We start from the raw sequence: 24,748 nt of genomic DNA on the forward strand, positions 1-24,748 counted from the left end.
TTTCTTTTTTTTTTTGACTTGCATCACCTTTTATTACACAAAATAGATTTCAACCGCGTTGCACATTCATTCTTGCTATAAATCTGGCTTAAAAATATCCCTAGGGATTCAGTGTCATCATGTCATGATTTTCCTTTTATTGGCATCATGTCTCTATTGCAGTCAGAGTCCTCTCAAAGGACAAAAGCAGATGTGGCTGCCTTGGGTCAGCTGCACCCAGTGTGCTCCCGGCCTGCCCGCTGGAGGCGCAGCTCCCATTATCATCTGGACCGCGACTGCTAGGGACTGTCAAAGCGGCAGCATGTCATCGCCTTCAGCCCTTCTCCAGCAGCACAACCAGTCCTCCCAGCTGGTCCTCTGGGGACCAGCCATCATAGCGCTGTGGTGGCAATGTCCCCAGGCAGCTGACAATCCTGGGCTTCTCTCTGGGCAAGCCTGGGCCAGGGCCTTAGGGGATCTCTGTGTCTATGGTATAAATCTGAATGAGATCAGACACAATATTATTAATGATTGGCTTGGTAAGGTCGTCACTAAACACCTGCCACCACGGCCTCTCAGCCTCGACCTTGGCGGGCACCTCGACTCCGTAGACCTGCAGGGCCAGGGAGAGCACCGCCACGGCGATGTGCTGGGCCTGGAAGCGGAGGCACAGTCCCCTGTGGTAGCTGTCCCGCAGCAGGGCCCAAGCAGTGACGGCAACGGGGGTCCGCTGCCAGCTGTTGCGGTTCAGCCAGTTCTTGAGGGAAACCAGGTAGTGGAGCAGGTACTTGTGTGGATGCTGGAAGGAGACCTGGAAGCGCAGAACTCTCAGCATGAGAAGCTCACACTGCACAATGCTGTCCCGGAGCTCCCAGAAGCGGGAGTCCAATTCCAGGGGTCCACTGCTTGGGTTGAAGTACCTGTTGGACACATTGATGATGTCACGAGCCCGCAGGTGCTGCTCTTCCACTTTGCCCGCCAAGTAAATGGAAGACATGGCAATCAGGAAAGGGTCATAGGCGTCCAGGTTGGTCTCGCAGAAGAACTTACGGTAAATGGTGCAAGCAGTGGCAATGGGAATGGACCGCATCCCTAGCTTGACACCTACCTCCATGATGAACCTCGCCACGCGTAAGTGCACCCTGGCTTCCGGCGCCGGCGGCCCCTCGTGGACTCGCGCTGCAGGGCTCCCTCCGCGGTCCTCTGGGCCCTCCATGAGGCCCCGCGGCTCCGGCGGAAGTAGAGGCAGGCCCAAGCACAGGCTGGCCTTTTTCTTCCTTTCTTTCTTTTCTTTCTTTTTTTTTTTTTTTAACAAGTTGTATCATATTATGCATATTGCTTTCCAACATGCGTTTTCACTTAATAATATTCTTGGCATCTTTCCCTATCAGCACACAAAATTAAAAACAAAAAAAACAAAAAAAAATAGCTGCATAATATCCCATACAATGGGCCAGGCACAGTGGCTCACGCCTGTAATCCCAGCATTCTGGGAGGCCGATGCGGGTGGATCACTTGAGGCCAGGAATTTGAGACCAGCCTGGTCAACATGGTGAAACCCTGTCTCTATTAAAAATACAAAAATTAGGCCGGACGCGGTGGCTCACGCCTGTAATCTCAGCATTTTGGGAGGCCGAGGCGGGCGGATCATGAGGTCAGAAAATCTAGACCATTCTGGCTAACACGATGAAACCCCGTCTCTACTGAAAATAGGAAAAATTAGCCGGGAGTGGTGGCGGGCGCCTGTAGTCCCGGCTACTCGGGAGGCTGAGGCAGGAAAATGGCGTGAACCCGCGAGGCGGAGCTTGCAGTGAGCCGAGATCGCCCCACTGCACTCCACCCTGGGCGACAGAGCGAGATTCCGTAAAAAAAAAAAAAAAAAAGCCAGACATTGCGGTGCATGCCTGTAATCCCAGCTACTTAAGAGGCTGAGACACAAAAATCCCTTGAATTTGGGAGGCAGAGATTGCAATGAACCGAGATCGTGCCACTGCACTCCAGCCTGGGTGACAGAGCGAGACTCTGTCTCAAAAAAAAAAAAAAAAAAAAAAAAATTCGTAAAATGGATGTACTATAATTTATTTAACCATTTTTTTCTGATAATGAGCATTTATGTTATATTCATGGTTGTTTTTCAAACAATTCTGTCCTGTCAATTTAGTTTATGGATATACTTGCAAAAGCACACTAAGCTATGTGTACAGGAATATAACCACCAGTCCCAAGTCTTTAACATGACCAAAATAATATAAAGTTGTAGACAATTTCTTTTTGAAAATGTACAGGAATGTACACATAGCTTAGTGTGCTTTTGCAAGTATATCCATAAGCTAAATTCCCAGAAGTGAAATTGTGTGTTCAAGGATATGTTGCCGTCATGCGCTGCATAACAATGTTTTGGTCAATGACAATCCTCATACACAATGGTGATCCCACAAGATTGTAATGGAGCTAAAAATATTCCTATCGGTGGGTGAAGTCACAGCCTTCATAATGCCGTAGCCCATGATAGACTCACACAAATCTAACATGAAAAAAGAAACAAACCACCATGAGCATCTTTCTGAAAAGAGTGATACCTCCTTAAGAACAGCCTCAGATCGGTCCTTCAGGAGGCATCCAAAAGAAGACATTGTTATGGTAGGAGACGACAGCTCCATGTGTGTTACTGCCTGCTGAAATTCATCTAGTAGGATAAGATATAAAGGTGGAAGACGGTGATATTGATGATCCTCACCCTGTGTAGGCATAGGCTAATGTGTGTGCTGGTGTATTCATTTTTAAACAAAAAATTTGGCCAGGCATGGTGGCTCATGCCTGTAATCCCAGCACTTCTGGAGGCCAAGGCAGGAGGATAGCTTGAGGACAGCAGCTCACGACCAGCCTGGGCAACAAAGTGAGACTCTGTCTTTACAAAATTTTTTTAAAAAAATCCAGCAGGCATGGTGGCTCATGACTGTAGTCTTAGCTACTTGGGAGGCTGAGGTGAGAGGATTGCTTGAGCCTTGGAGTTTGAGGTTACAGTGAGCCTTGATTGTGCCATTTGCATTCCAGCCTGGATGACAGAGCAGACCCTGTAGCTAAAACAAAACAACAAAAAGTTTTAAAAGTAAAAAATAATTAAAATTTTTAGAAACAGAAAAAGGTATATAGAATAAAGATATAGAGAAATTATTTTTGTATAGCTGTATGATTTGTTTGTGTTTTAAGCTAAGTGTTATTACAAAGAGTCAAATGTTTGAAAAAAAGTAAAATTTATAAAGTAAAAAAGTGATAGTAAGCTAAGGTTAATTTATTATTGAAGAAAGAACATTTAAAAAATCAATTTAGTGTAACCTACGTATACAGTGTTTATAAAACATACAGCAGTGTACAGTAATGTCCTAGGCCTTCACATTCACTCACTACTCACTCATTGACTCACCCAGAGCAACTTCCAGTCCGGCAAGCTCCACTCCTGGTAAGTGCCCTATACTATACAGACGTACCATTTTAAATTTTTTTTTTTTTTTAATTTAGATGGAGTCTCACTCTGTCACCCAGGCTGGAGTGCAGTGGCACGATCTTGGTTCACTGTAACTTCCGCCTGCTGGATTCAAGTGATTCTTCTGCCTCAGCCTCCCAAGTAGCTGGGATTACAGGCACCTGACACCATGCCCAGCTAATTTTTTTTGTATTTTTGGTAGAGACAGGGTTTCACCATTTTGGCCAGGCTGGTCTTGAAGTTCTGACCTCAGGTGATCCACCTGCCTCGGCCTCCCAAAGTGCTGGGATTACAGGCATGAGCCACCGCGCCCGGCCTCCATTTTTAATCTTTTACACTGTATTTTTTACTGTATATTTTCTATTTTTAGATATACAAATACTTATAATTGCCTGCAATATTAGTACAGTAACATGCTGCACAGGTCTGTAGCCTAAGAGGAATAGGTTATACAATACAGCCTATATGTATATAATATATAGTAAGCTATATCATTTAGGCTTGTGTAAGTATACTACGATGTTCACACAATGATGAAATCACACAACGATGTATCTCTCAGACATCCTTGTTGTTATGCGAGCATGACTATTTTAACTTTGGATACATATTAACAAGTTGACCTTTGAGAAGACCACCAATTTCCATTCATACAAACAGCATTAAAAGTACCAGTTTCCCTACACTCAGTCACCACTGGATATCTTTAAACTTTACATTGTTGCTGATCTGACAGGTGAAAATGGTATTTCATTGTATTTATTTGCATTTTAAAATTACAAATGAAGTTGAGCTCCTTTTAATAAGTCTGGTCCATTTTGATTTCATTTTTGGTGAACTTAAAATCTGTTCTTTCTATCCACATTACAATATTAGCATTTGGATGACTACATCATGCATTTTGCCCATTAGAGTTCATTTAACCCTGATCATGTAATATTATATTTGTAGATTTACCAGTGGTTGAATCCTAGAAAGGTAGAGCTCTAGATACACTTAAGATGATCCCATGATACATTCTCATTTTCGGATGAAGGAACTGGGGTGTCTAGGGAAGCAAAATTAGCTGTCCAAGGTCACACAATTAGAGGCTGGGCCAATACCAGAACGCACACTGCCTGAGGTATTATGTAAGTCTTTTACTCTGCTGTTTACTAAAGTGAGAGGTCTGTCTTAGAAGTTTAAACCACTTGTCTTAATCTATTAGCATCCCAAGGAGCTACTTATAACTGTAACCGCCGACCCAATGAGCCAGCTTCTCCATCCAATGTTTCACTTAATGGTGTAGTTTATTACAGTTCAGCAGTCCCAGAGACTGGACGTCTGTGCAACGTGTTAAACTCCTCTTCAAATGCTGCAGTAAAACTTCCTGCACGGCAGTGCCCGGTTCAGGGAATGGGAGTTTCTTATGCTCAGTCAATGTGAACTCAGGACAAATCAAGTGAGAAAAATCAGTAGTCTCATCTCTGCCATTACTTACAGATTTTATGGATTGTTTAATATAATGAAATAGTCACAGGGAAGAAATTCAATACCTCCGTATTACATTCTCATACTTTCAAAGAGCTTTTTCAAATTCCTCATGAAATGATATCCATTTAATTTCAGTCTTGGAATTAGAGTTTTATCTTTCTTACACTCCTTACGGGGCCCTTAAATAATTACTAAAATCCACATTAATCATTAGGGAACTTTAAAGATGAGAATTGCTCTGTCACAGGCTTTAACCCAGGGAGCCCTAGGTGCAGGGGTCCCAGCCTTCACTGTCTCTACGCTATCACGTTGGCTTTTCTTCCCTGTGAAAACACTAAGACTCTTTATTATGCTTATAATTTAGATACATCTATGTCTTCTCAAAATTTAGTTTTTAAGAAAATATTTAAAGAATAGCTGTTTTTTCTTGTTGTTGTTTGTTTATTGTAATTGTTGTTTTGAGACAGGGTCTCTCTCTCCCAGGATGGAGTGCAATGGTGTCATCACAGCTCACTGCAACCTCAACCTTCTTGGGCTCAAGTGATCCTCCCACCTCAGCCCCCTGAATAGCTGAGACTACAGGCATGTGCCACCATGCCTGGCTAATTTTTGTATATTTTTTAGAGACAGGGTCTCACTGTGTTACTCAGACTGGTCTCAAACTCCAGGGCTCAAAGCAGTCCTCCCACCTCACCCTCCCAATGTGTTGGGATTATAGGTGTAAGCCACCGCACCAGGCTCAACTATAAAGTTATTGATAGAACTTCCCAACTGATGGAAAAGACATAAGATTTTGAAGAAAAGAATCGAGAGAAACAAAAATAACTGGCAATTTAAGAGTTAAGCTACATGTTGCCACATCATCCATGTTAGGAAACCAATAAACCCCAAATAGATTAATAAAAATGAAAAATAGGTTTAAATTTTAAAATAGGGGATATGTATCTTCTAAATACTGTAATTAATAGAAAATGCTTTAGTACATGATCTTTAATTTTTTTCTTTTTCAGCCAAGTATATGCAGCTAACTGCAGTTCAGCTGTGAATCTGTGCTGAAGGACCTAAGTGCACTATTTCTGTTTTCCGAGAGAGTTTAAAAAAAATTTCCCCCGCTTTTTCATTTCCAGGTTATGTTCAGTTAATTATTAGAATGCTGAACATTCTGTCCTTAATACTCAAAAGTTCCTGACTTCTGGGTAGGCAAACGAAAGCATAATGGATCCAAGGGAAATTCTTCCAGCCGTATTTTACTGGCCTTCTCTTCAAGTACATTCATAAGAAATTGTGTTTAAATAAATTGGATTGTACCTTCAATTTCAGCTAAATGCAATTTGGAACTGGCTTATTATTTATGAGTATCTACTCATAAAAATGTTCCGGCTTTCGGAAGTTAACTTTCTGTGAAAATAATAGCAAAAAATGGGTTATGTTAACTATGTATTTGGGGAGGACTGATTTCTAACACAGAGGCTCAGGGAGGATGGAGCAAGGGGGTGCACACCACTGTCCTAGGGTGCTGCTTTTGACTGGGGTAGAGCAGCAAAGAGCCGACCTGGGAGTTGTGGGTATGCAGAATGTTTTGGCCTAAGAGAATGCTTAGTCAAGGTGCTGACAGGGTTGGTTTCCTTCTGAGGCCTGTCTCTTTGGACCGGAGATGGCTGCCGCCTTGCTGCTTCTTCACATGGTCATCCCTCTGTGCATGCACATCCCTCATGTCTCTCGTGTGTTCAAATTTCTTCTTATAAGAACACCAGTCAGAGTGAACTAGGGCCTGCCAAATGACCTTATTTAACCTTAACTACCTCTGTAAAGCCGTTAGCTCCAAATACAGTCATATTCTGAGGTTTTGGAGGTTAGAGTTTCAACATATGAGTTTTGGGGTGACATAATTCAGCCCATAACAACAGTAAAAGTGATTTTACATGGTGTGTGTCTGATTTCAAAGCCTGTGGTCTTCACAACATTACAGTTACTACTTGTGTTTGTGTAAAGCTACTAAGGAGGTTGAAGGAAAGGGAATTTAAGCACATCTTTAATCATCAAGAAAGGTTTAGGCTGGGCATGATGACTCATGCCTGTAATCCCAGCACTTTGGGAGGCTGAGGCGAGTGGATCACCTGAGGTCAGGAGTTTGAGACCAGCCTGGCCAACATGGTGAAACCCTGTCTCTACTAAAAATACAAAAATTAGCCGGGTGTGGTGGCGCATGCTTGTAATCCCAGCTACTTGGGAGGCTGAGGCAGGAGAATAGCTTGAACCCGGGTGGTGGAGGTTGCAGTGAGCCAAGACCGTGCCATTGTACTACAGCCTGGGCAACAAGAGTGAAACTCCATCTCAAAAAAACAGATTTAGCAAAGGATCTCTCCATGTGAGTAGAACTTTGAAGGATGAACACGCTTTTTTTCCATTTAAATTGTAATTGTTTAAAAACTTAATACACATTTTTCTTTTTTTTACTTTTTAACAATTTTTTCTTTTTATCACACTTTGTCCAAAACAAGGAAGAATTTTTCTTACTATTAAAGTAAATGTGTTCTTTGTATAAAAATTAGAGAATTAGATAATAAAATGAAAAAAGACACAGAATTGTGGCATCAAGAGAAATCTCCTTTTAACAACTTGGCGTATATCTTTTTAAAATCCAGTTTTCTTTATTTCAGATAGATAGATAAATGGGTAGATAGATGGAGAAAGCAAGAAGGAAGAAGCAGGATTCTACATTGTACTCACATATTCATTTTTGTTTTTTGGGTTTTTTTTACTCAATGTAACATGGTGGAAATAGACCACGGATTTTGAGGAGTGGGGAGGGCAGAGATATTTTTGGCAGAAGATTACTTTGCACTGGATCATGGCCACAGAAGGATTGTGAGGTCTGACTTGGGAGGAGTGGTGCAATTTGGGCTGGCATTTAGGGGGAAGGGCCATAAATTCTAGACCACTGACTTGGTTAGTTTAATGCCCTACAAAACATGGAGCCAGATTGTAGGGCTTTAAACTATCCAAGTTAGGAGTGTAGAATTTATTTGGTAGAAGAGATGAAATATAAAACTATTTTTGAACTTTCTAAAGCTCTGCTCTTTGTATAAAAATTAGAGAATTAGAAAATAATTTAAGGTTAATTTGTGGTAGAATGCCTAGTGGATAGGAATGTGAGGAGATTGAAGGGTTAAGAGCTTGCTAGAGAACTATCGGCTAGGGGAGGGGAATCAGGAATAAAAACTAGGTAGAAGACAGTAGGAAGACAAACGAGTCACAGACGAGGAAGAATTCATAGAGTAACTGGGTAACTGACTCGTATGTATGATGGGGAAGGGAAAAATCCAAGATGGGCGAGGGCAACAAATGACAGGCCAGCAATCGCCGTGGGGAGGTTAGAGGAAGAGTTGGCCCCTGGTGTAATAGGATAAGGTGTTGTCTTTGAGAGGTCAGTGACACATCCAGAGAAGAGGTGTCTGTCAGGCCATCACAAATATGAGTGTGTGGTAAAGTGGCACATGTCTCTTGATTATCCATAAAAAGCCTCTCAAAGCCAATGGTGGACAATATACCAAAACCTTTTGTCCAGAACTTTGATTTTTGTTGCGCTAAGAGACTGCCTCTTACAGAGTGTCCATGCCACCCATCCAATTCACTTGACCCCAGTGAACCCAATAACTGGTCATCTTTAACTGAAATCTACATTCATACTTGGTTCTGGACTATAATTTCATTTTCAGATCCCTTTTTTGGAATAAATAGATCATTTTGTTCTTCTTGAAAGTAGTGAAGCAACTAAACCCCAATTACTTACCTAAATGAGAAAGAAATATTATTTGAGCGAAAAGAGAGTGGGTTGTTAACTTGCTGGCCCTGCTTTAAGCACCAGACGGTCCACATTCTGGAATGATCATGTCTATCTCTAACTCTCCCTATTATAACACCCTTCAGCCAACTTTCTGCTTATAAAAATGGCATGAATCTTATCCCAAGTCATTAAAAAGATTTCATACTATAAACCCAATGTTTAATGAACCATTGTGAGATTTGAGATTATACTGGTGTCAACCAGGAAGATGTCATTAACTCTTTAAGGCCTTAGGGTCTGAACTAGCAAATGACAAGCTATAAAATGCTTCCACCATATCTCTGGAAAAAGATTCTCGAGGCCTTGTTTCCAGAAACACAGGCTGTGTGCAGCAAGTCCATTTATGGATTTGGCCACTGAATCTAAAGACTGGAGTTATGCTTTCTGTTGATTCTTAAGACCCAACCTCATATAGAAAAGGTTTCTCGAATCTGTTTTTGTGTTTTCCAATGATCACTGCTCTCTGGTTTAATTCAATCCTCTTAACTCTTCTTGACCTTGACTATTGCAATAGCAATAGCTTAACTGGCCTCTCTGCCTCTAGTCTCAGCCCACTTCATTCCATCCTCCATACTGCTGCCAGCATGATCTTTCTAAAACACAGCTCTCAACATGTCCCTTCCCTACTCAAAAGCTTTAAGGACTCATATTGCTTGTAGAAGAGAATGCATATTTGTTAGCGTACCAGAGCAAAACTTTCTGTGTCTTTAGTTACCTTTCCAACCTTGCCTCCAGCCGCTCCCTTATGGTTTTTCACACTTGTCATTCCTCCATGCCTTTATGCACACTGATTTCTGGGTCGGTGATGCCTTCCGCCTGGTGAATTTTTCATTCTTCAAAGTCCAGCTTGCATGTCGTTTCCGTGACTCTTTCTGTTTCCTCTTCCTCTCTCTCTCTCTGTGTTGGCTGAATGAATTCCTCTTTCATCTATGTTCCATTAGCTCTTTATTCACCTTATAATAATACACCTCGTGTTGTGGTGTATGGTTTGCTATTTACATGTCTTTTTCTCTGGCTAAGCTCTGAGCTCCTCAGGGGCAGGAACTATATTATATTTACCCCTTCACCTTTGATTTCATCTTTGATTTTATTTCCTTTTCGGAGACTTAAAGTAAGAGTTGTTAGAAAAGGCAGGAGAATCATATCTTAAGTAAACCTCAATCTCTAGTTTGAAGTTTGTTAGTTACAAGGCAAAGTGAATGAAAGGGTTAAGAGTTCTGCTTAACAGCAAGCACACATATTTATAAATCCCATCTTTCTATAAAACTGAGATTTTTTTAAGAATATTTAGAAAATAGGATATAATCTGAATGTTTTCTCAACTCCAAAATCCCCTCTCCAACCGTTCATTTAAAAATATTATATTTTAAAAATAAAAATAAAATTTTATTGTATACATTTAAGTTGTACAATATATGTTATAAGATACAGGAAGATAGTAAAATGGCTACTGTAGTGAAGCAAATCAGCATATCCGTCATCTCACGGTTACCTATTTTTTTGTGGAAGAGCAGATAAAATATATTCATTTAGTAAACATTTAATACAGTACAATGTTATCATCCATAGTCCTCATGTTGTACATTAGATTTCTAGACCTGCATATCCTACACATGTACTGTTTTGTATCCTTTGACCTACTTTTCCCCCATTTCCTCCCTCTCCCTGTCACCCCAGTTAACCACTGTTTTATAATCTGTTTTTGCATACTTAACATTTAAAAAAAGATTCCACATATAAGTGAGATTATGCAGTATTTTTCCTTCTGTGTCTGGTTTATTTCACTTAGCATAATGTTTTCTATGTTCATACACTTGGCAAATGGCAGGATCTCCTTTTTAAAGGCTGAATAATATTCCATTATAGATATGTAATATATATATATTACATATATAAACACACATATTACACACATACCCCACAGTTTCTTATTCATTCATCCATTGATGGACATTTTGCTTGTTTCCATATTTTGGCTTCTGTGAATAAAGCTGCAATGAACACGGGAATGTAGGTACCTTGAAATGGTGGTGATTTCATTTCCTTTGGGAATATGCCCTGAAGTAGGATTGCTGGGTCAGGTGGTAGCTCTATTTGTACTTTCTTTAGGAATCCATACCATTTTCCACTATTTCCACCAATGACTACACTGGTCTACATTCCCACCAACAGCATGCAAGGGTCCCTTTTCTCCACACCCTTGCCAACACTTGTTATCTGTTGTCTTTTTGATAATAGCCATCCCAACAAATGTGAGCCCACCCTTCTTTTAACTGTCATTTTAAACGTAGCCCAGTGGCTGGGTGTGGTGACTCACGCCTATAATCCCAGCACTTTGGGAGGCCGAGGAAGGCAGATCACCTGAGGTTAAGAGTTCAAGACTAGCCTGGCCAATATGGTGAAACCCCGTCTCTACTAAAAATACAAAAATTAGCTGGGTGTGGTGGTGGGTGCCTGTAGTCCCAGCTACTTGGGATGCTGAGGCAAGAGAATCTCTTGAACCTGGGAGATGGAGGTTGCAGTGAGCCGAGATCGCATCACTGTACTCCAGGCTGGGCGACAGAGCAAAGTAATTTAGTCTTTTGTCAATGATTGGGAATTTTGATAATATGTATTAAGAATCTTTAAAATGCTTCTACGTCTTGGTGGGATAATCTATAGTAATCTAAGGAATCAACTTTAAACACAGGAAAATATTTTTGTTCAAATACACACAAAGTTTGAGCTGAGGCCTTGTGGCAGGCATGGAGGTGTCACACGAGAGGACCTGGTGAGGGAAGTGAGTTGGCCGGCAGCCTCCAGCTGCTGCACCTTTGGGATCCAGCACAACATTCAGGCCGAGGCCACACGGATGCTGGTAGCCATCAAGCTGGCTGAGACTTTCTCAGAGCAGTTTGCTGCTCTTTGTATCCAGCCTTCCTTCCTCTCTTCTTTCCTTTCCCAAGCATCAGACCTTCATCATGCTCAAAGGCTCTCTTGGATTATGCCAGCTCCCTCCCCTTCATCCTTCAAAGAAGTTTTCCCTGCTAATTCTCCTGCACTTCTAAATCCGTCTTGGCCTCCACTTCCTAGAGGATGTGAACTAGCAGGCCTAGTTCACATGCATTTACACAGGTAAAGAGGTGGGTCTGAGAAGTCCACGCAGAGAGGAGCACCTGATGACCTCAAGGGACTGAGAGATGCCAGTGTGTTGAAGTGGAGTGAGTGGAGGGAGGGCAGGATGTGAATAAAGCTGGAAGAGGAGGCAGGGCCACACCCCACAGGCAGGGGTTTTTCACTTTATCCTATCAGCAAAATCTGTTAAGGATGTTCATTAGAGAAGATGATCAGACTTGCATTTTGAAAAGATTATTTGGGCACCCATGTAGCAAAGGTGCCAGTTTGAGAGGCCAATGCAGTAGTCTAAGTCAGAGTGAATGGTAGCCTAGACTAGGTTGTTGGTGGGGAGATGAAGCCATTTAGATATACTTGAGAGATAATTTATGAAATCAAATCCATGAGACTTGGTGATGAGTCAGAAATAAGGGGATGAGGGAGAGGAAGCTTAAAGGCTTCCATGTTTGGGCTTTCATAACTCAATAGGTGGATGTGCCATATGTTGAACTTGGGAACCCTTGAAGAGAACTGGGAGTAGAGGGAAGACTATGCCCATTGAATCTGAACAAACTGCATTTGAGGTGTTCAAGAGGTAACATTCAAGAAAGGAGTCAAGTAAGCATTTGGTGGTGGACCAGGACTGGTGAACAAAACATGCGCTTGCAAACGTAATTGCAGTTTTTCCCATTGAAAGTAATGGCAAAAGCCACAATTATGTTTGCACCAAGCTAATACACCTGTAGATCATTGGTGCTGCTGCAGAAGCTTGTGATCCAGGAGCCAGAGTCGTCTTTCCTGAGAGCTGGGGAGTGACTGAGAAGCTGGTAGAGGATAGCAGCTCCTCTGCAAGCAGGTGCATGGCAGGGGTGAAGGATTAGCCCTGGGGGAATAGGTGTTTGTCTTTGATGTCTTTTTGTGGCTTGGCAAAAGGATGAATAAAGGTCTGAAAGTGACCATGATGAACAGACACTCACACACACACACACACACGTGCACACAAACACCCCAAAAGATTTATTTTAAGGAATTGCTCATGCACTTGGAGCTGGCAAATCCAAAATGTGTAGGGTAATCCAACAAGTTCAGGCAGGAGTTGATATGACAGTCTTGAGGCAGAATTTCTTATTTTTCTGGGAAGCCTCCGTTTTTGCTGTTAAGGCCTTCCAACTGATTTGATGAGTCCCACCCACATGATTGAGGGTAATTTCCTTACATGAAGTCAATTGATTGTAGATGTTTACCACATCTATAAAATACCTTCACAGAAACACTTAGATCAGTGTTACTAAGTACCTGGACACTACAGCCTAGCCAAGTTGACACGTGAAACTAACCAACACAGGAACCGTGGTGGCTGTGGGGAGGTGGAACTCTTGACCTCAAGGTTCCAGTGAAGACCAGTGGGAGGGGAGAACATTCTGCTAAGTCTGAGGATTCAGGGAGTGTGCCAGGTAAGGATTAACAGTTCCAGAAAGCCTAGTGGAAGGATCTGTGAACTCAGTGAAAACTGAAGGCTAGGGAAGGAAAAGGGGTCGCAATGGAACCTCCATTCCAAGCCATCACAATGGCTATGGAGAAAAAATTGTGTCCAGGCTCCCCACTTCATCTTCATACCTTCAGGTGGGCTGAAGTCCAGCCTGCCTTCTCTGAGGTCTGGCCTGTCTTCAGGGGATTCTTCTCTGGACATAGTGAAATGGAGAGTTCCCTGACCCCCTTTGAAGGATGTGCAACAGGGGTGTGGCTCACTCTTCAGTTTCTGTGCACGCTCAAACCCCTTAGAGGACAGGGAGCATGCAGATGGGCAGGTGCAGGAACTGGGGAGAGCGCTTTTTGGACTCTGGCCCCACGATAGTGTCTAGAGGTGGACCCCTGTGACTCCCTAGTGGGCATGCTACAGTGCTTTTTTAGCTCTGCTGTCCACAGATGGCTTAAGTGTTAACCAGCTCAGTGCCCTCTTGATACCCGGGTTCTTGTCCAGCACCCAGGAAGAATCAGGTCACACATGGACTTGAAGGATGGTGAATGCAGGGGTTTTACTGAGTGGTGGAGGTGGCTCTCAGTGGGATGGATGGGGAGCTGGAAAGGAGATGGAGTGGGAAGATAATCTTCCCCTGAAGTTTGGCCGTCCAGCGGCTGATTTCCTCTCTGACTGTCCCCAGCAGAACTCCTCTCAACATTCAGATGCTCCTTCTCTTCCCTCCTCTCAGCTGCACCGTCTTGCCACTCTTCTGCTCTTCTGTTCATCTGCACGTCTGCTTGTCTGCCCATGGAGCCTGGGGTTTGGGGTTTATATGAGTACAGGATGGGGGGATGTGGCAGGGGAAAAGGCAACTTCTGGGTGCAAAACAGGAATGCCTGTTCCCACTTAGGGCCATGGGTTTCCAGGCTTGAGTGTGGGGCTTTTGCCAAGGAACCACCCTCTTCTACCCAGTATTTCCGTGTCTCCTGTCTGTATCAATAGTGCCCCGTGCCATGCCACCCCCCATCTACCACTGCCCTCATCATGTCTATTAGGCTGGACTTATAATTCTGCAATGCTGATTTTCTAGCACAGACGGCTATGTTTTTATATGGCATTCTAAATTGTTTATTAACTTGCCAACCTATGCTGTGATTCAGAAAGGAAATGGTTTTCAGGAGTGTGGAAGCCAATCAATCTAAGCAGGAATTGCCACCTGTGGGAATACAGCAGTAAAAATTGCCAATACTTTTGGTGGTATAAATGTTTATACTTGAAAAGCACAAACTTGCTTAGAAGGAATGAAGGTTTGCTCTATAATTTCTCAAGAACTAAATGTCACAGAGAGTGGGGAATAAAAAAAGTCTATTAGCATGATAGATTTGGTGCAAATTTCTTGTCTATAAACCGCAACTTAAAATTTTTTTATTATTTATTTGTTTGTTTGTTTTTAGAGACAGGGTCCAAGCTGGTCTCGAACTCCTGAGCTCAAGTAATCCTTCTACTTCAGCCTCCTGAGTGCCAGTTTTCTTCTCTGTAAAATGGGTGGAGAATCACTCCTGCCTGGATTATTCTAGAATTTTCTCAGGAATAGATCAAATTAACTGATAAAATTAATCTATTAGAAGAGTTTAAAATACTACGCAAATGGGAGCAATGGTTGCTATTACAATGGTTGTTGCTACTTTTATTATTATTCTCCTTATTTTCATAGAATCAAAATGCAATGTGGAATTTTAACGTGACCTCAACACAAGGGAAAACAGAATGTGTGGAGTAGTGCTTGGGTCTTTCCATATTAAAAATTGCTTATCATTGATTTAGATGTCTGATTTTTTTAATCAGTCTAATGTTTATTTAGATTTTCTCTCCACAGTTTGATTCTCACCCTGTTGGATTAAAGCCCAGGGTGGCCAGGCTTTTTGATGCGAGGGCCACGCAGTGGTTTCTGATTGAGCCTCTGGGCCCCCCTGTCCCAAGGCTGCTCCTGTCTGCTGCGGACAAATTGCACTGCCTCAGGATATTGACCATTTGTCTGCCAATTCCTTTTATTCTCTCTTGGTTCAGGAGGCAGAATTTGTCTATTGCTTCCAATTTGGGAAGCAAATTTCAGTCTTGGAATTATTAACCCTCCTCTAAATTCATTACACTGAAAGTTCACAGGAATTCAAATGGTAACATAAGTGTTAATATGGTTTCATTGGCCCCACAGTTACCTGAGCTGCTTGCAATCTAGCTGAAGCTGCAGGCTCTTAGTGCTAAGAGCAAACCATGCATCCATCCACCCTAGCACCTGCTTACACACAATGTCTCGACACAGCAGTATGAAGAGCAGGCAGGAAGTTATCATTTGCACCACGCTTGATTTGATGTATCCATTTGGAATTTGCGATTTTTAGGGCAGAGATTGTATTGAATTTTACTCTTAAAGCTTTACAAAGCAAATTAATTGTATTGGGTTAAACATTTTTGTCTTTATAGAATAAATCTTTTTTCCTCAAGCACTAGTAAATGACTATTTGGAAATCATTGATATGTTAATTCCATACCAGGTACTGGGTATACTATTTATGCAAGTAAGGTCATATAAGCTGCTTACTTGTTTTAAAATGTGTGTGTTTCATCTCGCGAGTTAGATACAAGGCTCCGGTGTTTCAATGGTTCTTAGAGCATCTGCCCCTCTCCTTTACTCCCTTATCCTAGATTGTGGCCAGAGTGGCCTCTCCAAGATACAAACCTGATTCTCTTCTGGAAAAAAAATCGTTCAGGGTTGCTTCACCACCTTCAGGTGCCTCCAGCCTCTCAGTGCTCCTTGCTGCCCACCATCTGCCTCATTTTCCGCCCTGCCCCCCAGGCACTTGTCTTCCAGTCTGGCTGAACAAACTGCAATTACAGAGGGTTTATGAGCTCTCAGAGCTGTGCCTGTGCTCCTGCAGCTCTCTACATAAGAAACATCTTTGCCTTCTGTGGCCTCTTCCTCCTGTGTTTCAAGGCACAACTCAAATGCCGTTTTTTTCAGGATGGTCTTTCTAGTTACGTGCCTCATCCTGCCCCACCCTTTCTTTGGTCCCCAAAGAGCCTATCTATCCTGGCACTCATGGCTGCTATAATTGTTTTTTAATGAAGTTTCTCTCTCAGAGGGAGAAAGCCCAGCATCTATCACATGTTGTGACTCTTAACAGGTATTCAATAAATATTCCTTGAATAAATGGTTCTTAACCATTTACTAAACTTTTTCGTAAAAAAAAAGTGTCTCTTCTTAGCCTTCACTTATATGTCTCTGCTTGTTAAAGCGTAGTTTGAGAACCAGCAGCATCAGCATCACCTGGGAACTTGTGAAAAATGCAGAATGTTGGCCCCACCGCAGACCTGCTCAACAGAATCTGCATCTTAATAAGGTCTCCAGGTGATCTGTCCCCACCTTCAGGTTTGAAAAGCACCACTAGAGGTAACTAAAAGAAATGCAATTTTATTTCACTTAAAATAATTTAGCCAGGCACGGTGGCTCACACCTGTAATCCCAGCGCTTTGGGAGGCCGAGGCGGGTGGATCACTTGAGGTCAGGAGTTTGAGACCAGCCTGGCCAACATGGTGAAATCCCATCTCTACTAAAAACACAAAAATTAGCCAGGTGTGGTGGCGAGCACTTCTAGTTCCAGCTACTCGGGAGGCTGAGGCAGGAGAATGGCTTGAACCTGGGAGGTGGATGTTGCAGTGAGCCGAGATCGCACCATTGCACTCCAGCCTGGGTGTCGCAGCGAGACTCCATCTCGAAAAAAATAAAAAATAATAAAATAATTCAGTCATTCTTTTTTTTTTTTTTTTTTAATACAGATTCTCATTCCATTGCCCAGGCTAGAGTACAGTGGCATGATCTCTGCTCACTGCAACCTCTGCCTCCCGGGTTCAAGCAATTCTCCTGTCTCAGCCTCCCAAGTGGCTAGGATTACAGGCACTCACCACCACGACCAGCTAATTTTTGTATTTTTAGTAGAGATGGGGTTTCGGCCATGTTGGTGAGGCTGGTCTTGAAGTCCTGGCCTCAAGTGATCTGCCTGCTTCAGCCTCCCAAAGTGCTGGGATTACAGGCGTGTGCCACAGCGACCGACCTAGTCATTCAATTTTTAATGCCTTTTCTGAGTATTAAAGTAGTCTAAGGCAATTTTAAAAGTTTATTAAAACTCTAGTATGCTAATTTTAGGAGTAATTTGTAATGAAAAATACAAATTGTCATTTACATTTGATACTACTGCAGATACAGGAAATTTTTGCTCATAAAAGGGACATAAAGACCACGAGGATGTGTGAAGTATGCCTAATAACAAAATTCCCAGAATTTCCAGGATCTCCAGAATTTCCTTATAGAAGGGGCTTAGGGAAGGCCACATGGTTGGAAGAACAGGCTGAGCAATTGGCCTTGAAGTTGTATCTGTATGACAAGCATGCATTTTTGCTTAGATTATGTTACCAAGTTCATATACAATTTTTCTAAACATGAATTTATCCATATCTTATATAGAAATGAGGAAATGTCAATTGCCCATAACAAAGAATGAGTTAACTTCCTCACCTCTTTTACTGTGAAACTCTACATCCGGTTCATTAGCAGATCCTGTAGGCATTACCTTTGGAATGTACCCAGAATGTGACTGCTTTTTTCTATTTTTCTCATCATCACTCTACACCAAGCCACCTTTACCTCTTGCCTGAATTATTACACTAGCCTCCTCTTGTTTTCCTCCTTCCACCCGACTTCCCAACAGTCTCTTCCCCTCTCAGTTGCCAGATCATGCCCTCCTCTGCCCAAAACCATCCAATGACTTCCTGTCTTACACTAAAGGACACTGAGGCCCTTGCTGAGGACTACAAAGTCTTCCATGGCCTGCCCTCCAACCCCCTCCAACTTTATCCTCTTCTTTCCCCTTGTTTTCCTTCCTTCCTTCCTTCCTTCGAGATGGAGTCTTGCTTTGTTGCCCAGGCTGGAGTGCAGTAGTGCAATCTCGGATCACTGCAACTTCTGCCTCCTGGGTTCAAGTGATTCTCCTACCTCAGACCCCCGAGTAGCTGGGATTACAGGCGCCCTCCACCACACCCAGCTAATTTTTGTATTTTTAATAGAGATGGGTTTCACCATGTTGGGCAGGCTGGTCTTGAACTCCTGACCTCAAGTGATCTGCCCGCCTTGGCCTCCCAAAGTGCTGAGATTACAGGCACGAGCCACTGCGCCCGGCCCCGCTTTACTGTCTTTCACTTTTGTGCTTGCACACAGGCTTCCTGGGCGTTTCTCAAGCCTGGCCAGCAATGCTTCTGCCTCAAGGCCTTTGCATGGATTCATTCCACTGCCAGAAAGCGTTCCAGATATCCTAATGGCCTATTTCCTCCTTCTTCAGGTTTCCCTCAAATGGCAGAGAGTCCATCCCTGGTCTCCTGCCACCCCTTTCACCTACCCCTCCACTGTCACTTTTTATCTCTTGATCCTATTTTATATTTTATCATGGCAGTTATCAGCATCATCTGATATAGTACTTAGTTATTTTATCTATTTTTGTATCTTTCCACTAAAATTCAAACTCCGTAAAGTAGGGGATTTGTCTTATTCACTGTTTTATCCCCAGTGCCCAGAACAGCCTTGCATATAGTAATTGCTTAATAAATATTGGTTGAATAAAGCCATGAATGACAGCACAGAGGGTCGGTGTTGAAAGGATGTCGCTGACGAAGGTTAGTGGAGAATGGCTCAAGTCCATTGTCACTACATCAGATGTTACCTACAAGTGTTCAATTCTTTCTTTGTAAACCTGAATACTGGAGTTGCTAATAAATTGCAATATTGTCAGGTTAACAGATCTTTCTCTCGTTATCAATGTCATACAGTACTCAGAAGACTATATGTTAGAGACAAAGGGAAAGAAAGAAAAGGTCTTAAATAATCCCTAGTGCTTAGTCTCTATGTGTCCTATCCTCCTCGTTTATTCTCTTTCCTGCCTAGTTTATCTTTTTATTTTATTTTATTTTATTTTTGAGATGGAGTCTTGCTCTTGTCGCCTAGGCTGAAGTGCAGTGGTACGATCTCGGCTCAATACAACCTCCGCCTCCCCTGTTCAAGCTATTCTCCTGCCTCAGCCTTCCCAGTAGCTGGGATTACAGGCGCCTGCCACCATGCCTGGCTACGTTTTGTACTTTTAGTAGAGATGGGGTTTCACCATGTTGGCCAGGCTAGTCTCGAACTCCTGACCTCAGGTGAGGAGGTACCTCAGGAGCCTTGGCCTCCCAAAGTGTTGGGATTACAGGCGTGAGCCACCACACCCAGCCCAGTTTATCTTTTTAAACAGTCTGTGCCACTTTGAATGGATAGGATATTTATTTTAAATCGAAGGTTTTTAAAGTGACCCAACTATAGTCCCAAACTATTAGCTTAAACCAAAGATCAGCAAACTTCTCCTGTAAAAGGTCAGATCGAAAATATTTCAGGCTTTGCAGGTAACATGTAGTTTTTGTGGTGACAGCGCTGCCATTGTACTGTAAAAGCAGACATAGGCACTACTTAAACATACGGGTGTGGTTTTGTTACAATAGCTTACGAAAACAGGTCTGCTGGAGTTGGCACGTGGGCCACGGTTAGCTGATCCCTGGCCTAAACCAAAGTCATACATCTCTAGACTGAGAACCCTTGCGGGTACGACAGTGTCTAACATGTATGCTAGGTACAAAGCAATATCTGTCAAATAAGGAAATAAATAGACACACCCTAAGAAATCCATTGTTAGTTTTAGATACTGTTATTCATGGTTGGAAAGATTGGTGCCATGATCCTGCCATGGCCTGAGCATTCGGGCTTCCGGAATGTGGCTGTGAAGAACCTGTAGCCAGGGAAGTGATGCGTCATCTCACCACTCTGAAGACACGTTTCTCACCATTTAACTTCCTTCAAGTCAGAATATATCGTATACCTTTCAATGATATCAGAAACACATTTCCTTTTCAGTGGTGCATAAGATAATGGTGTGTCTCACAATTGTTGGCATCTTAGATTTGAAGAAGTAAGGTATTTCTCACTTGGATTTTCAGATTAACAAGTGACCAAACAAAATGTCCAACTAAGAAAGAACTATGCTGTCTGTGATGTAATAATCGCCAGGGCTGAGGAAGGTAATAGTGTCTGGATTTAGGTGCAAAGGCTCTTGCTCACTCTATCTTTCAAGCAATATAGACTTCCATGGTGAACAGATAGACAATGAAAAGGAGGTTTCCATGTGTTGGACCTTAGTGGCTTTAAGAATTATTTTTCAAGTCATATCTTCTTTATCCTAGATAATCAAGAATTTACTGGCCCATAAATTATCAGCAAAAGTATAATTTTAAATGATTACGTTCTCTTTTAAAGTAGTTATAAGAAAGGTAAAGAGGAAGATTTTAATACGAATCAGATCTTTTCATGGTGACACGAAAAAGGAATCTTCCTTTTTCATGGTGACAGAGGTCATTAATGCTGCTTTTCAAATTATTTGCTTTCAAATACACATTAAAACAGGATAAAAGCAATTAAATATTTGACTCAATCTGAGAAATGTTTTTTGAGCATCCATTATGAGTAGGTATCGAGTTAAAATAAGTTAAAGCTGGGAGCAGGTTTAGGATCCCTGGTAGAGCGCCTGGCTCCCTAAAACTTCATGATGGAAGAAACAGAGGACGTTCAGTAGACTTCTGATTCCCTTTTAATTCTTCCCATGTGCTGACACATTACACTACTGAGATGTACATCTTATTTATGCTAGGAGATTTGTGACATTTTGTAAGCTTGGCTTTCTCTCTCTCTCTCTGAAAGTAAAGTAATTCACTAGAAAATAAGGTGGGAGAATGCAGGGGTGAGAGAGGGAAGGAAGGATTACTGCTTTTGGGCATCTGGGCCAGGTCTTAATTTCCTGACCATAGATGGGTAAATACCTGTTTACTTTCCTTTGACCAAGAGGAGTAGATAACTGAAATTGTCTAAGCGAAGATACAGCGTAGGATTTGGCAACCTGGGAATGGGCAGGGTACTTGATTTGGGGGGCATAATAACCTGATTTCAGGATGGCTGGCAACACAGTGGAGGGCAGGGGAAGAGGAGAGCCTTCCCTGTTGCCCTCTCCTTCCTCTCACCCTCCATCCCTGGGAGGCTGATGGTTTCTCTGGGGTGTTCCAGATATACAAGTGGCAGCTGTCCCTCCTCCATGTTTATATAGCTACTGTCACTCCCATCTTCCACACTCCCAACCAAGGGCTGAAGGAGGCCTTGACCACCTGAGCTGCTGATGTCACAACCCACCAACCCACCCCCATGTAGGCACTGATGGGATGGACGACTGGAGCTGTTTTCCATTCCCAAACACCTGAGGGATGGACAGAAGGAAGGGCACATGGCTTTATTCTGTTTGGAGAGCTCAGAAGCAAACAGATTATTAATAACGGGTATTTTACTAACCGATAACAAAATTAGTAGTTTTTGGCTTTCCCTATTCCTATGTAATCACAATGAATTGTGTTCAAACATATAAAAATGTTCGTAGTCCCACGTTCCCCTGAAGTTCCTTTCTTTTTCTTTTTTTTTTTTTTTGAGATGGAGTTTTGCTCTTGTTGCCCAGGCTGGAGTGCAGTGGCGCGATCTCGGCTCACCGCAACGTCTGCCTCCCGGGTTCAAGTGACTCTCCTGCCTCAGCCTCCAGAGTCATCGGGATTACAGGCATGCGCCACCACCCCCGGCTAATTTTGTATTTTTAGTAGAGACAGGATTTCTCCATGTTGGTCAGGCTGGTCTTGAACTCCTGACTTCAGGTGATCTGCCCGCCTTGGCCTCCCAAAGTGCTGGGATTACAGGCGTGAGTCACCGCTCCCGGCCTGAAGTCCCTTTCTTGAGACTACAACAGTGCGCCCCTACCATTGTGTTTTAGGTCCGCTCTCATATCTTTGCTTCTGCTCTGAGACTTTGTTGCACGTCACATTGTATTTGGGAAAGTTTTCTGCTGTGCTTGAAACACAGGACATTGACATCTCTGTGGATTGTAAATCAAAGTGTAGATGGAAAACCCCTTCCTTTGACTCCAGTAGTTAATAGTACCTGGATCTGAAGTGCAAAGCTCCAATTGCACTTTATGAAAATAAACACAAACATTCTGAGGATGCTTCAGTCGAGTTAAATATAAGCATATGTAATCATTTAATATCAGCTCCCAACACACTGATACCTTATCTAGCCAAAGAGTTTTCCACAGGATGAGGTAATTAATACAGGGACAGTTTTAATCTTAGGAAAAAAATTATATTTCTTATTGTTGTCCCCTGGTTGATCCTAGCTTGCAGTTGTTTTTGTTTTTTTGTTTTTTTTTTTTGGGATAGAGTTTCACTTTGTCATCCAGGCTGGCATGCAGTGGCACGATCCTGGCTCACTGCAACCTCCACCTCCCAGGTTCAAGTGATTCTCCTGCCTCAGCTTCCCGAGTAGCTGGGATTACAGGTGCCCATCTCGACTAATGGGCTACTTTTTGTATTTTTAGTAGAAACGGGGTTTCATCATGTTGGCCAGGCTGGTCTCAAACTCCTGACCTCAGGTGATCTGCTCGCCTTGGCCTCCCAAAGTGCTGGGATTACAGGCGTGAGTCACCATGCCTGGCTAGGGTGTTTCAATGTTGCAGCCTCATCATTACATTTCTTTCTTTCATTCTTTTTTTTTTTTTAAAGCCCTGCATGCCTTCAGTTCATTCTCTTGCTCCTTCTATGCCCTTGTCTTCTGGTCTCTTCTTTTCTCTATCTGTGGGTCGCCCTTGGCTTTCTGGTTCTCACTTCTCATGTCCCAGCAGTCATCTGTTACTCAGCCTTTTATGCCTTTGTAAGCAGCATCCACATTTAAATCTTGTACCTTCTGTAAAATTCTCTTTGGCTAATAACACTTCAGGCACAAATATATCTGGATAAAGAGCCTGCATGTTAGTGTTGAAGACAAACAAGCTTCTCATTTGAGTTTCCTTTATATTAAAATGAAACAAAGCAAAAACAAACAGAAAAGAAGCACAAAAAGCAGAAACCACTGTCATGCCACTTTTACTTTTTGCTTAGTTTAGCCAAGATGATTATTTTTAAAGATGTGAAATAAACCCATGATAATGGTGTGTTTTATTGCCTTTTCTTTTACTGAGGTTGAGGAAAACAAGGTTCTTCCTAAAAATCAGATGATGAAAAGGGAGAAGTGGAGTTTAATAATCCATCTCTTCCATATTTTGTTTCCTAGATTCTGCATTAATCCATTACATGCCTGTAATCCTCGCACTTTGAGAGGCTGAGGCAGGAGGATTTCTTGAGCACAGGAGGTTGAGACCAGCCTGGGCAACACAGGGAGACCCTGTCTCTACAGAAAACAAAACAAAACAAAACATCAGCTGTGCATGGTGGCGCACACCTGTGGTCCCATCTATTCAGGAGGCAAAGGTGGGAGAATTACTTGAGCCTGGGAGGTCAAGGCTGCAGTGAGCCATGATCATGCCATTGCACTCCAGTCTGGGCAGCAGAGAAAGCCCTTGTCTCAAAAAAAAAAAAAAAAAAAAAAAAGGAGATGACAGGCTTTCTCTGTCTCCCCAGGTGGTTGTGCCACTTCAAGACTTCTTAAAGGGAAGTAGAGAGGATGAGTGAGCACTGATCGGGCATTGCCCAAGGAGCTTGGCTGGAATCCAGGCCACACAATAGTTGCAGGAACATTTGACACTCAAATAACACAAGGCCACAAGGCAAGAGCAGAGGCGAAATAAAACCTGTTACAGCAACACTCAGGGGGAATGTAACACGTGTTTCCACACTTATTTATAGAAGCTTGTTCCACCTCTATGGCAGAGACCTTTTGGCAGTCTTAATTTACTTCTGGGGAAAATCTTTGGGACAAATTTTTTTTAAACAGCCAGTACCTTGCTAACTGCACTGATGGCAAAGTAATGTGAGCAGAAATGATCGACACAACATGTTTTCTCTTCTAACATAGTTGCTTTATATTTGTGTAGTCTCTAATAATTAATGTATAGAGAACATGGTTCAAGTGATTTTGTGATAAAATAAACAGGGAAACTACTAATCAAACCAAGGTATAAAAATTAGTATAGCTCTTATAGTTACAATGTAGTCAGGGCTAATAAGTGGTGGTTATGCCAATGTTTCCCTTTGAGGTGGTATAGAAAATAAAGGTCACCACCTCAAAATTCTTATTTATGTAAGACTCAAAGAATGTCTGTGTTGTCAGTGCTCCCATGGCACTGAGCAGCTGACCCTTGCTTTAGATGTCTGTGGTTACAACTGTGCTTGTCTAGGCTCTTGTTAACGTCAAGAAAATTTCTAGTTATTTGGTGTTGCAATTATTAGAAATGTATCTGTCACTATTGCTTCTTTTCTT

At 42.4% G+C, this 24,748-nt stretch overlaps 1 protein-coding gene and 1 long non-coding RNA gene across 5 annotated transcripts; both read right to left on the reverse strand.

Moving 5' to 3' along the window:
- Window positions 1-240: 240 nt before the first annotated feature.
- Window positions 241-1,195, reverse strand: LOC116457527 (cyclin-Q-like). 2 transcript variants are annotated; one of them, XM_032136777.2, is made up of 2 exons: window positions 539-1,195; window positions 449-478 (listed from the first exon to the last, which is right to left on the reverse strand). In XM_032136777.2, exons 1-2 carry the CDS (start codon window positions 1,193-1,195, stop codon window positions 449-451), a joined length of 687 nt encoding a protein of 228 aa, XP_031992668.1. The 2 variants fall into 2 exon arrangements, with proteins under 2 accessions (XP_058286872.1, XP_031992668.1); XM_058430889.1 differs by having other exon boundaries at window positions 241-1,195.
- A 12,868-nt stretch (window positions 1,196-14,063) lies between these two features.
- Window positions 14,064-20,418, reverse strand: LOC131381777 (uncharacterized). 3 transcript variants are annotated; one of them, XR_009210716.1, is made up of 4 exons: window positions 20,289-20,391; window positions 17,034-17,107; window positions 16,076-16,221; window positions 14,064-14,152 (listed from the first exon to the last, which is right to left on the reverse strand). It is a non-coding gene; the product is annotated as an uncharacterized LOC131381777 (long non-coding RNA). The 3 variants fall into 3 exon arrangements; XR_009210715.1 differs by lacking the exon at window positions 17,034-17,107 and having other exon boundaries at window positions 20,289-20,418; XR_009210717.1 differs by lacking the exons at window positions 17,034-17,107; window positions 20,289-20,391 and adding an exon at window positions 20,086-20,257.
- Window positions 20,419-24,748: the final 4,330 nt, after the last annotated feature.

Source organism: Hylobates moloch, unplaced genomic scaffold (genome assembly GCF_009828535.3).
Source record: "Hylobates moloch isolate HMO894 unplaced genomic scaffold, HMol_V3 SCAFFOLD_18, whole genome shotgun sequence".
Taxonomy (NCBI): Eukaryota; Metazoa; Chordata; class Mammalia; order Primates; family Hylobatidae; genus Hylobates; species Hylobates moloch.

What these genes read in the sequence shown, in the direction of transcription:
- LOC116457527 (XM_058430889.1), bottom strand. Translation starts at nt 1,195, where the DNA reads ATGGAGGGCCCAGAGGACCGCGGAGGGAGCCCTGCAGCGCGAGTCCAC.